The sequence below is a fragment of the Chaetomium fimeti genome, assembly GCF_033439085.1.
Source record: "Chaetomium fimeti strain CBS 168.71 chromosome Unknown B0H64scaffold_3, whole genome shotgun sequence".
In the NCBI taxonomy this organism is placed as follows: domain Eukaryota; kingdom Fungi; phylum Ascomycota; class Sordariomycetes; order Sordariales; family Chaetomiaceae; genus Chaetomium; species Chaetomium fimeti.
The window spans coordinates 4,185,935-4,197,806 of NW_026944331.1; the positions used below are offsets into that span (position 1 = coordinate 4,185,935).

General features: G+C 55.8%; 3 protein-coding genes across 3 annotated transcripts; 1 reads left to right on the forward strand and 2 right to left on the reverse strand.

The window, feature by feature from the left end:
- Positions 1–866: 866 nt before the first annotated feature.
- On the reverse strand, positions 867–1,247 carry B0H64DRAFT_441383 (uncharacterized protein; the record flags this gene model as incomplete). The annotated part of the gene is made up of 2 exons (XM_062806567.1): positions 867–1,051; positions 1,124–1,247. The coding sequence occupies 2 exons, from the start codon at positions 1,245–1,247 to the stop codon at positions 867–869; spliced, it is 309 nt and encodes a 102-aa protein (XP_062661493.1).
- Positions 1,248–5,883: 4,636 nt separating this feature from the next.
- Positions 5,884–6,993, reverse strand: B0H64DRAFT_416811 (CDP-alcohol phosphatidyltransferase-domain-containing protein; the record flags this gene model as incomplete). The annotated part of the gene is made up of 3 exons (XM_062805196.1): positions 5,884–6,276; positions 6,367–6,743; positions 6,813–6,993. 3 exons carry the CDS (start codon positions 6,991–6,993, stop codon positions 5,884–5,886), a joined length of 951 nt encoding a protein of 316 aa, XP_062661494.1.
- Positions 6,994–10,668: 3,675 nt separating this feature from the next.
- Positions 10,669–11,762, forward strand: B0H64DRAFT_393551 (humps family-domain-containing protein). The gene has a single exon (XM_062803649.1). It carries the CDS (start codon positions 10,728–10,730, stop codon positions 11,286–11,288), a length of 561 nt encoding a protein of 186 aa, XP_062661495.1. The 5' UTR covers positions 10,669–10,727; the 3' UTR covers positions 11,289–11,762.
- Positions 11,763–11,872: the final 110 nt, after the last annotated feature.

Below are 11,872 nucleotides of genomic sequence, written 5' to 3' on the forward strand. Positions count from 1 at the left end.
GGGCGGAGAAGGCTCGACGGCGTATAGAGATAGGTACCAAGCTGTTGCTTTGGTGATTGACTGAGCGGACGAGGCGGGGCATGGTCGCCTGGCAAATTGGAAAATGTAAATTGTACCGTGAATGGGACAGCGTGAGAATAGCCTAATCGGTACCTAGCGATCAATGTAGAATGCCTGTTCCACCTTGTACCAGCGGAGAACCATCCGCGGGACTGTGCTCGTTTCGGCGTTACGGGTTGAGGAGGCTCTCCGGCCGACGACGGCCAGTCGCTCAGCGCTAAAGCCTTCTCGTCACTTTTTGATGGCTCGAATCACCATGACTCGAGGAGCACGACAAGACTGAGGTATAGCCCATGATCTGTTGTTGTTAATTACTGCCCACGACCTTTCGTTCAGAGTCTCTCAGCAAAATCGCAATGGTCAAGAGATTGCCGCACGTCGTGGAGGCCGGTAGGCCGGAATGAGGAGAGGAGTATGGTGTATTCACTGGCCCTTGGGTGGCTAAAGGCCCTCTAGACATGTCGGCAGCTGCCTATATTCCCACCGGTCCCCATCACTCTCCTTCCTCCCAGCCATAAGCCTCAAATCCCGGTTTCGACCACTTCTTAGGACAAGTGGGCGGATGCCACCTCTTGGTTGCGCTGACCCGAGAGAACCTGTTGTGGTTTTCGTGGCGAATGACCTGGGCCGCCTCGACGGACTCTTCCGTGATTACTTGCGCTCGACTGCGGCGGGCAGAAAGAATTAGCGTCGGGGATTAATCATGAGGAAACAGGGAAAGAACGCGCACCGCTGATTTCCGTCGTCGCAGCAGCTTCTTTCTTTGTCGACTCCATCGTGGTACCATTGCCTGTGGACGCCGCTGCCTAAGTGGCGATCCCGAAGCAAGCACCCAGTGTCACGACAGCGACAGAGCCGCCAAATATGGCAGCCCGGAACCGAGCAGTTTGGTTGGCGCTTTTGTCTAGTTTTTCTAGATCAGGAGCCGGGATATCCGCGCACTTGATGGTCTGGACCGCGGACTTGTGGGTGATCTTGTAGTGCTGCTCGCCTGTGGGTTTCATCGTTAGAATCCCCAAGAAGGGATACAGGGAAACGCAGGAGGAAATAAGATTCAACATACTCCTAGCGGCCGACGTGACCGCCGTTATAAATAAGCCTCTAAGTGTCTTGTCTCGCTGTCTCTTCAAGGCTGTCAATGTGGTTTTGAAAAGTGATTGGCGGAAGGAGGAGGAAAAGCGAGCCATTTTGGAAAATGCGTGCTCGAACAGCAGAACAGATCTAATTAGGACTGGTCACTAAGCGCGTCCCTAGGCACATGTGCTAGTTCTGTTGTAACTTGTCTGATGTCTCTGACCCCTCCGAGGTCTTGGTTTTTGGAAGTGGTGGCCGGCGATGGCTGGTGATGGTGATGGTGGTGGTCGTGGTGGTGAACAGTTGGAATGCACAGGGTTCCAGGGATCGCCTCCCTTTACAAGAGCCGACCGTTTGGGACTCGCTGGTTATGACGTACGGGACTACGACACGTGACCTTTCCCATACATAACCCCAACCCTTGCGCGCGCGCCTTTTCTCAATCAGATTCATGAGTTCAACCAAGTTCAATCAACAATACAGTCAAATTTATCAATTTGGTACCGGCTAAATCACCTGAAAATGTAATAAAATTTAGACCTTGACTAATCTATTTCTTTCTAGTTTTGTAGCTCTAGTCCTCCTTCATACGCCCAATAGCTGTTGGTGCCACTGGATCTGGAAGAAAGTTGCGCGACGGCTATAACTGGAACTATAGTAGCGGATTTGACGATAGCCGTATGAAACAAGCTGGAGAAGTTGAATAAGCTAAATCCAACCACGTTTCTCAAAGAATTGAGCAAATTCGAATGCGCGTATATAGGTATATTTGCATGCGCGCATCGAATTGGTAAGCTGGGCTCGGGAGGCGTGCACTCCAGGGTTGGGGTTATGTATGGGAAAGGTCACGTGTCAGAGTCCCGCACGTCAAACCACATCGTCCCAAACGGCAGGCTCCTTTATAATAGTCGCCTTTCTGGCCACTTGTTGTGAATAAGAAGGGCTCGGACGGCATCGGTGAGGAAATACATAGAACCGACAGGTGCGACAACTCAGGTATTCACAGTTAAGAACCTTGAAGGTGGCACTGTCTTTAGAACTGCCAGTAGCATCTTATCGTTTCTTCCCCCATATGTCTAAATGAAAGGGAAGACTACAACTCTTAGGACGGATAGGACGCCCTTCGGACAGATACCAGGTCTTGGGACGGACGCTAGGGTTTAGGATGGACATTGATCCTTGGGACCGACAGCACGACTTTGGATGGACAGAGTAACAGCCATCCGAAACACTGACAGCAACGAAGCTTTGAAATCAACCAGCCGTTCAGTTCTGAACCTCAGATTAAACTGTAACTCAGCCGCCAACACTACACCCATTAGACTTTGGTCGTCAGGCTCGCCGCAGGGGTATATTTTGTTCGAAGTTATTTAACAAGATCGCAATGCTTAATTTAACAAGATCGCAATGCTTAATATATTGCTTATGCTATGAAAGTCGAAATGGGGATAGAAGTATGGTATATTCATTGGTCTTTGGCTGACTCAAGGCCGTACCTCAAGGTATGCCCGTAGCCGCTCACATTCCCGCCACACTCCATCAATTTTCTCCTTCTCAACTCCCAGAACCAAAATTCCGACCACTTCTCGGGACGGGGGGACGAATGCAACCTATCAATTGCGCTGACCCTTGAGAACATGAATGACTTAGGCCGACCCGTCGGGCTCTTGCGCGATTACTTGCCCTCGACTTCGTTGGGAAGAGCAGCGTTAGCGTCTGGTGTTGATGATGCACAAGTGCAGGCACGGGATGATTTGATTCAAAAACGTACCGTTGGTTTCCGCTGTCGTGGCCATGTCCCGGGTCGCCAGCTCCGTGGAACCCTAGTCCGTCTCATCTGTGCCATCCCGACTCTTCGCCGCCGTGAGCAGGCCCCGGGCCGCCGTCACTGTGGCGCCTTCGCTCTCCTTCGCCTTCACCGTCGCCGCCGTGTGGTCCTTGTTATCGTTCGCCGCCACCTAGACGGCGAACGATACGCAGACACCGGCTGTCACGACAGCGAGAGACGCGACAGACTTGACGGCCTCGGTTTTTGCTGCCTGATGCGCAACAGCGCCATTGTGGAGCATCTCCAGGTTGGTGTCGCTGATATCGTCGCATTTTAATGTCAAAGCAGGGGACTTGAAAACCCATTTAAAGTGCCTGTCGCTATTGTACGGAGGGCCTGGGAATTCTGTTGTCAGCCTCGAACAAAGGATGGGTGCAGCAAAGGACCAGAGGAAGAAGGGGGCAACTGTACGCTTCGGAGCAACCTTCGGAGCAACATTCACCCAGAGATTTTTCACGAAGCTCATTATAATTTTGTCGTATTGATTTGACGCTGACAATGCGGTTTTGGAAGGTGGTTGGCGAGAGAACTGGAAGGAGGGGAGAAGAGCCATCTTGAAATAGGTGTGCGAATTAATAAGGTCGGTCCAGTGAATACGCCAGCGGGTCACTGGACCAGTCACTCGGCGGGTCGAGTCAGTAGGCGGGCCACTGAACAAGTTGCTTGTTGTGTTGTTTAATGTTGTTGATCCTTCTAGAATGCTTGTTCTTTGTGGTAATGGTTGGTGGCGGTGATTGATGGCCGTAAGTGGTAATGTGGGACGTGCGCGGGACTTCACACCAAGGAATCCGATTCCCGTCCACACCGGACTGAAAAACGTACAACAGCTCACCCTTTGAGCGAATATATCCCCGCTTGTTCAATTCAAATGTTTAAGGCCGTTGAGCTCTTGGTTGACGGTTGATCTCCGGCTTAGGGCCTACAAGCAGCTTAAATCGCGGGAAGCTGACTCGGACCGCTCCTACCCCTTTGAACCCTCATTCTACGGCTTAGGGAAGGATGGAACAGCTTTACTCAATGAGCCGCTCCCTGATCGTAAGCCAGAAGATAAAGGTCCAGGGCCGTGAGCGAATATAGGTATCCCGGCTCGTGGACCTCCGGTATGCGCGGCTAAGGGGAGTCGCCTACCTTTATAGTAGTCGACTTTCTGGTCCCCGATATGTGAGAAGGGGTTTGGAAGGCACTGGTGATGAATTATATAACACCGATATGTGCAACATGGGAGTTAATAACCATTCAAAGCTCCTTCTTCTGGCCCTTTCCTTACACTAAATGGGTCGTTCCACAAACAAAGTGTGGTTTAAACTAAGATCAATGCTGTGCAGGCCAGAGTGTGATGAACGAACTTCAACGTAACACTATCTTTAGGTGGGTAGTATGTGAAGACAAGGGGTGAGTGGCATAGTGTTTCTTCTCCCAGATGTCTATAAAAGTTCAATCAACCCACCGTTCAATTTCCGGTCCCAGAATAACCTCAGTCACCGACACTACTCCCATCACTATCTCATCAAAATGGCTTATCGTCACTTTTGTCGTCAGGCGCTCCGCAGAGATATATTCAAGATGGCGGATAATCGACTCAACCTCGCCCCTCGTACGTTTTCCCGTACAATGCGCCACCACGCCAACTTCCCCAAGGGCTCAGCTAGAGAACACAAGGCGACTCTCGACCGCCCGGAGGCATATTCCAAGGCCGCCGAAAAGAGACTCAAAGAAGAATGGGGGCGTATGTGGGACACGTTATGCGAAATGGAGTCCTATTATAATTTCCGTAACGCAATCCATGCGGGATTGGCTCTGACCATCGGCATCGGTCTCGGTATGGGCTACGGTTATGTAACCTGGGGCGTAGGGGAACAGGCCAAACCTACCAGTCGGCGCGACTGACGGTGAGTGCTGTGCAGTCAACATGGACATCTGGATCCCGCCCGTACTGGACCAGTTTAGATAACCAGGCGAAGGCCCGGTCGACGACGATCAAGAGCAGGATGGTGATCGAGAGGCCAGTACTAGGTGGAGAGACCGCTGGGGCCACTTGTCTCACTCCTATCCAGAGGCGACGAGAGGATGAAGATGTCGGGAATTGGAGGGAGATAAACATTGGCGATTAGATAGATTGTCTCGTTTTTAGACATAGCGGTCGTCTTGCGGCTGGTTAACATGGAAGCCGTACTTACACTGAACATTCTGACCACGACCCAAGAAAAGACCAAATCACCATTGCCATGCCGGTGCCATAATGTCCGATAAGAGGCGAATGTGATTCTGCAAGCAAAAACGGACGGTTATTAACGACGGCAAGGGCTGAGCGTACGACCAGGCCAATAAAGATTTAACCCGAATTCTAGATACGAATACAAATGACCGAAGGAAAAGAAAGTCGAAAAGACAGGATTAGATAGTCCAGTAGACCCCCAGCAGGCGAGCCGACAAACCTCGCGCGTCCCCCTCAAATATGTATCCCGGACAATGTCCCTGTCCGTCCTTTGATGCTGTCCGCCTTGCCCACCTTTCCCAGCCGCCCGCCCGCCTGCCCGCCCGCCTAAGGCGGTAAAAGTAGTAGCAACCCGTCCGATAAACGCCTGAAGAGACCTCGCGCAGCACAGGCCCATGCAAAAACCGCCCCGCCGCCCCAGCAAACCAACCATGCCCGCTCCCACAGGACCAATCCTCCTCAGACCCGTCCAGCAGCCACTCCGGCCTCTCCCCCGTGCCTGGTGTCATTAAGAGAAACCACCGATTCCCTATCCTTACACAATACCCCCAACACACACACACACACACACACCATCCCGAAAAGTAAGAAGCAAAAGACCAGACCAACGAACCCCACCCCAAGCCTCCCCCAACAACATAACCAAGACCAGCCGCCAGCCACACACAACAGGGGCGGCAGCCCCATACACAGATCCGGGCCCCGATCAGGCGGCCTTGCGCTTGCGGGGCAGGCCCTGGGCGCGGCGGGCGCGGACGTCGCCCTCGGCGAGCCAGCGGCTGGCCTTGACGAGCTGGACGACGTTGATGATCTGCTTGAGGGCCATGACGGGGAAGCTGACGCCCGCAAAGACCCAGGGCCAGAAGCTGTCCATCTTGTTGGCGCGCGCCAGCTCGAGCGCGCCCGCGCTGTGCGGGTTGGCGAACAGGTGCCGCAGCAGCGACGAGTTGACCTGCGCCCCCTGGCTCATGATGGCCTGTGCGGCGTGGTCGGGCACGCGCTCGAGGAGGGAGGGGGAGAGCAGCGGGGAGGAGAAGGAGAGTAGGTAGAGCGCGATGAAGAAGGCTTCGTTGAGGGCGCAGGCGATGAAGAGGACCGTCTGGGAGAGGGGAGATTCTGGGTCAGTCGGGGTGCACTATGGGATAGGGAGGGAGGGAGGACGGCGGGGAGTGGATAAGGAGGGATCTACCTTGTTGGTGTAGTACAGCGACAGGATCCAGCTGCGCGACTTGTCGACGTTCTTGTGGCTGTTCTCGGCGCCGCCCATGGCCAGGGTCGCGTACATGTGCATGTAGTGGCTGGCAAAGTCGAGCGAGATCAGGCCCTGGAACAGGATGGCCCAGCGGGGGAAGGCCGACGACAAAAAGACGAGCAGGCAGGAGGTGGTGCACCGGTCCGTCACCATGTCGAGCACGGCGCCGAAGCGCGTCGACTGCTCAAAGAGGCGCGCCGCATAGCCGTCGAGGGCGTCGAGAAGGCAGGATACGCTGTAGAGCAGCGAGCAGGTGCGCGGGTGTAGGGGCATGTAGTAAAGCGAGGCGATGGCGAGGACGATGCGCGAGTAGCCTGCGGGGTGACGCTGTCAGTATGGAGCGCATTCGGTTAGGCTTGGATAGGGAACTTCGCAAGTCGTACCGATGATGTTTGGCCATAGCAAGAAGATATTTTCCTGTGGCCCCTCCTCGACGGTGTCCCTCGCGGCAGCGCCATGAGCGGCCGTCCCGTTGCCATTTACGCTTGGCGCAACCTCCTTATCTTGCCCCTTGGGTTCGGGGGAGGCTGCTGTGCCCTGGCGTCGGTTCTTTGCTCCGGCCATTGTTGTTTACTTTGGCAACTATGCAATCATCCAAAGATGCAAAGAGGTATGGGTTCCTTCGATATCGATTATTCTCGGCACCGGTCGAGTCTGTCTAGTGGCAATGCGAGTCGGAAAATCCGAGCGATCCGGATGGTGCGGAAATGCGAATTGGCCGTGTGGGTCGTCGTAGGGAAGGTTTAGTTATTGCACTTTGCAAATCTCGTTCGTAATTGCGGAGTGGCTTTTGTGATGAATGATGAATGAGCGCGATAGAGCAGCGTCGTTGAAGCCGGGCCGGGGACGAAGAGATGGATTATTCGGAGTCTCGGGCAGTACGGAGGCCTGTGAGGCAGTACGACTGGGTCTGGTTCTGGTTGGACAAACGCGACATGGCGATGACGGTGCTCTGCTTTGGCCCGAATTTTTGGCGTTCCACTCAAAGCCAGGGCGAGAGATAAGCAGGCCACAGGGGTGTTGATAAGAACCCCTGAGGCGGAATCTCGTCATTACAATGTAATTTCGCGCTCAGCTCCTCGCCTCGCGGTGAGAACCTTCTTTGCTATGGGAGAGAAACTGGAACTGGAATGTCCATACTGGGAGGTGGGTACAGAGTAATTATGTATGTGCCGATCTCCCCAGGTGCTGTCGGATTACTATTGCCGCGTTCTTGAATTGTTTTCTTGGATCGGGACCCTTCGACAGCCAGGTCATCCACTTCCGGGCCGTTGGCTTGTGTTCGAATTTCGGACCGCGTCGGAGCTCTCCCCTTGTCACCAACTACGAATACACTTGCTATGTCAAGATAACATAACTGCTGTGTACCCAGGTAGGTACAGGTAGTGGGTCGCCGTGCTATATCCATATTTGTTCATACTTGTTGGTACTGAGATGCTGCGGGATGATGGCCACATCATTCAATGGAACCACGGCACCCGATGGTCATGTTGGCGGTCGACCGCGGATCGCACCTCGGTTTGAGCTCCCTCGCTTCGGAAAAGGAGGAATTTGCCAGGCGGCGATCACGCCCACCGCTCCATGCCGGCCGACCGTTGGTTCATGTTTGTGTGTCTGCGATGGTCTGGTGCAGTCCGTGATTGCATGGCATCGGGGGCCAAACCTCATTGAAGACTCTCGTTGCTGGGAAAGGCGACGGGTGCAGCATCCTGCATTGTCTCCATCTAGGAAAGTATGCCCGAGGGGCATTGTGAGTGCCCCGCCCGGATTGCGCTCCGGGCGCTTCGAAACAAATCAGAGCGCAGCACTCGACAAGCTCTCGATCGGCGATGAGGCGCGAGTGCAGTCCTTGTGCATCACATCGAGCTCACACCTTTCTGGACGAAGTACACTAGTTATGTACATATGTACATCCATACATCCTGGCGACAGCAGACGAACCCCAGGCTGGGCTTGAAGCGAGCTCTCCGCGGGCGCCTCATGCCGCCATGTAACCCCCCTTCCCCCATCACCCCCTTGACTGCCTGTGGGAGGCTGCTCGGACTGCCAACACAACAGACAGACGACGTTGCAGCAGCCGCATCGTGGACCCGGAAAAGGCGATCAGCCGCTGCAAATGGAACAGTGCGCTCCCCTTTTTTTCTTTTCTTTTTTTTTCTTGACGGATCGGATACTTCCATCTCCTGTTGTACAAACTACCGAGTTCTGGCTACCGAGCCCCTCTGAGACAGCATTGCATCGCTTCGGCGCGGGGATCCAGCTGTCCCGGGGTCGCACTCATCGAGCGACTCTGCTCCGAAGCTCGGATGAAGCTCTGAGATTGCAGGGCAAGAGCGCGTTGAGTATCATCGGTCTGTGCGTTGACCCCACGAAGACCAGGGCTCAAAAAAAGGACCCTGCACTTGCAGGGGTTCGGCCGGGCGGTTGTGCGCCGACTGGAGGACGGCACAGCCTGCTGCAATTCGAAATCTGCAATTGGAGGGTACCACAGCACGCGCAGTCCAGTCTGGTACCGTCCCTCTTGTTGATGGGACAAGCACATGCTCTGCCGTATCGGAAAACACAAGCACCCTGTCCTTTTTCTTTTTTCTCGTCTCCTTCCTATGTACCTATCTGCTGCTTTGCCGCTCGTCTCAGCCCCGACTGCATTGCATCGTCCCATTGCCCAATTCGGGTTACGCCAAGGCTGCATCGACTGGCCGGGATGAGATCCGTCTGCCGTTGCGGGCGCTCTTGTGCTGTTGCTGCTCGCTTTGGTTGCTGGTCTGAACATGGAAGTCGGGTCTCCATGGGCCTCGACCCATCGGTCTGGACAATCTGGAGCTGCCTCTTCTATTTCTACACAGGTGTAATTCATAGTGATCCCTTTCATATAAATAAGAGGGATGCCCCTGACCTGCAATCCCTCCTTTTGTAGCTCCGTATCTCTCTCTCTCTCTTCTCTCAACCTTACGGCGGAAGACCACCCAGGTACGAGGGACATACTTTGTAGGTTTCCAGGTTGTTACTTCATTTTTGAGGCTCGTCGCGCCGACCCCCCTTCTCCGAAAGTCGCAAGTATAGTAGTAGTACATGTACCTTCCTCCGCCTGCGGGGTTCTTTTCAAAACTTCGCACCCACACATCCTATTCTCCTGGAGTCACCGGACCCGCCGCGCTGCACCCACGCGGATTCGGAGAGGTAAAAGCCTACTCTTGCGTCCTTTGACGACGTTTTTTTTTTTGCCGTTGCGCTGACAGCGACACTCGTAGACATTTACGCATCAGCGACCGCGCGCATTGGCGTCTCCCCGATCCGATTCGTGTGAAACACCTCGACCGTACATACAGTACATCCCGGGAGAAAAGAGAGAGGGAGAGGGACAGAAAGTCGGTCCCAGCACAAAACCCGAGCAACGACGCTTGACGTTACCCTCGTGGCGCCGCTAGTCGCCAGCTCATCAGTCGCTTGGGCACGCCTGCATCATCCCCGTGGGTCGCATCCAAGCTGCCGGTAAATACCGGTCGCCACACTCGTCCTAGTGCGATACGCGACAAAACCGACTAGCCAGGCCCTCCCCCGTCCCCCCCGCCGCCGCCGCCGCGACCGCCTCGTGCTGGCGTTTCCTCGCACCTCTTCCGACTTTCACCAACGAGCAAGGACAAGGACAAGGACAAAATATGGCGACCCGTCATGCCACTCTAGGCCAGCCCTTCGCCGAGCGGGCGAAGACGGCCAGCCACCCGCTCACGCGCTACCTCTTCCGGCTGATGGACCTCAAGGCCTCGAACCTGTGCCTTAGCGCCGACGTGACTACGGCCCGCGAGCTCCTGACGCTCGCCGACAAGGTCGGCCCGTCGATCGTGGTGCTCAAGACGCACTACGACCTGATCTCGGGATGGGACTACAACCCGCAGACGGGCACCGGGGCCAAGCTGGCGGCGCTCGCGAGGAAGCACGGCTTCCTCATCTTCGAGGACCGCAAGTTCGTCGACATCGGCAAGACGGTCCAGATGCAGTACACGGCGGGCACGGCGCGCATAGTCGAGTGGGCGCACATCACCAACGCCAACATCGACGCGGGCAAGGACATGGTGCGCGCCATGGCGGAGGCGGCGGCCAAGTGGAAGGAGCGCATCCACTACGAGGTCAAGACGTCGGTCACGGTGGGCACCCCCCTCTCGGACCAGTTCGACGATGCGGAGGAGCAGGAACAGCAGCAGCAACAGCAGCAGCAGCAGCAGCAGCAGCAGCGAGCGCAAGGGCAGCAGGAGCAGGAGCAGCGAGATGACAAAGGTGAGCCCCGCAGGCTCGAGGCCATGGAGCAGCACCAGAAGAAGGACAGCAGAGACGTTGACGGCCGAAAAGGCAGTATCGTCTCCATCACGACGGTGACGCAGTCGTTCGAGCCCGCCGACTCGCCGCGGCTGCCCAAGACCAACGAGCACGGCGACGACGCCGTCTTCCCGGGCATCGAGGAGGCCCCCGTCGACCGCGGCCTGCTGCTGCTCGCGCAGATGTCGTCCAAGGGCTGCCTCATGACGCGCGACTACACGCAGGCCTGCGTCGAGGCGGCGCGCGACCACAAGGCTTTCGTCATGGGCTTCGTCTCGCAGGAGGCCCTCAACGCGGACCCCGCCGACACCTTCGTCCACATGACCCCCGGCTGCAAGCTGCCGCCGCCCGGCGGCGAGGAGAACGGCCAGGTCGAGGGCGATGGCCTCGGCCAGCAGTACAACACCCCCGCCAAGTTGATCGGCGTCTGCGGCACCGACATCGTCATCGTCGGCCGCGGCATCATCTCGGCCGACGACCCGCCCTCCGAGGCCGAGCGGTACAGGAGGAAAGCCTGGAAGGCCTACCTGGCGCGTCTGGCGTGATGGGTGAAGGGTGAAGGGTGAAGGGTGAGGAGGAGCCTCTCTTTTTCGGTTGAGCGAATCCTAACGTGAATTCACCGGAACAGCAGAGAGGACGCTAAAAGGCGGTCGGTCCATTCCGGGGGAATATAGGCTGTCTAAAAGCGCCGTGAGCCGTAAATGTTCCGGCGAGCTTGGGTTTTGTATTTTTCTACAAGGGGATGAAGCGTAATCAATTTCAGTTATCGAGGGCGTTTCCGAGTCAATAGACTTGAAGAGATGGATGTCTCCATTGTGCAATCTGCCGCGAGACCTGACACGGACCAAAGCCTTTGCGGCACGTTGCATAGTTAGGTAGGTAGGTAGTTACCTTTCTGTCTTACATATCCCGCGTCGCGTACCCGAAGCCGGCTCCCGTCAGACTCATTCACCGGGACCAATGCGGCCCGAGTCGCATTTTGGGGTCCGGCGATAACCGGAAAAGGGTTGGTGAGGGGGGGCGAAGGCGGGTGGGTGGCCCTGGAGTTAACGGCCCTGAGCGGCCCAATGTCAGGTATCCCATCATTCCCATAATGGTGCAATGGTACATACGTGCACGGCCATAGCGC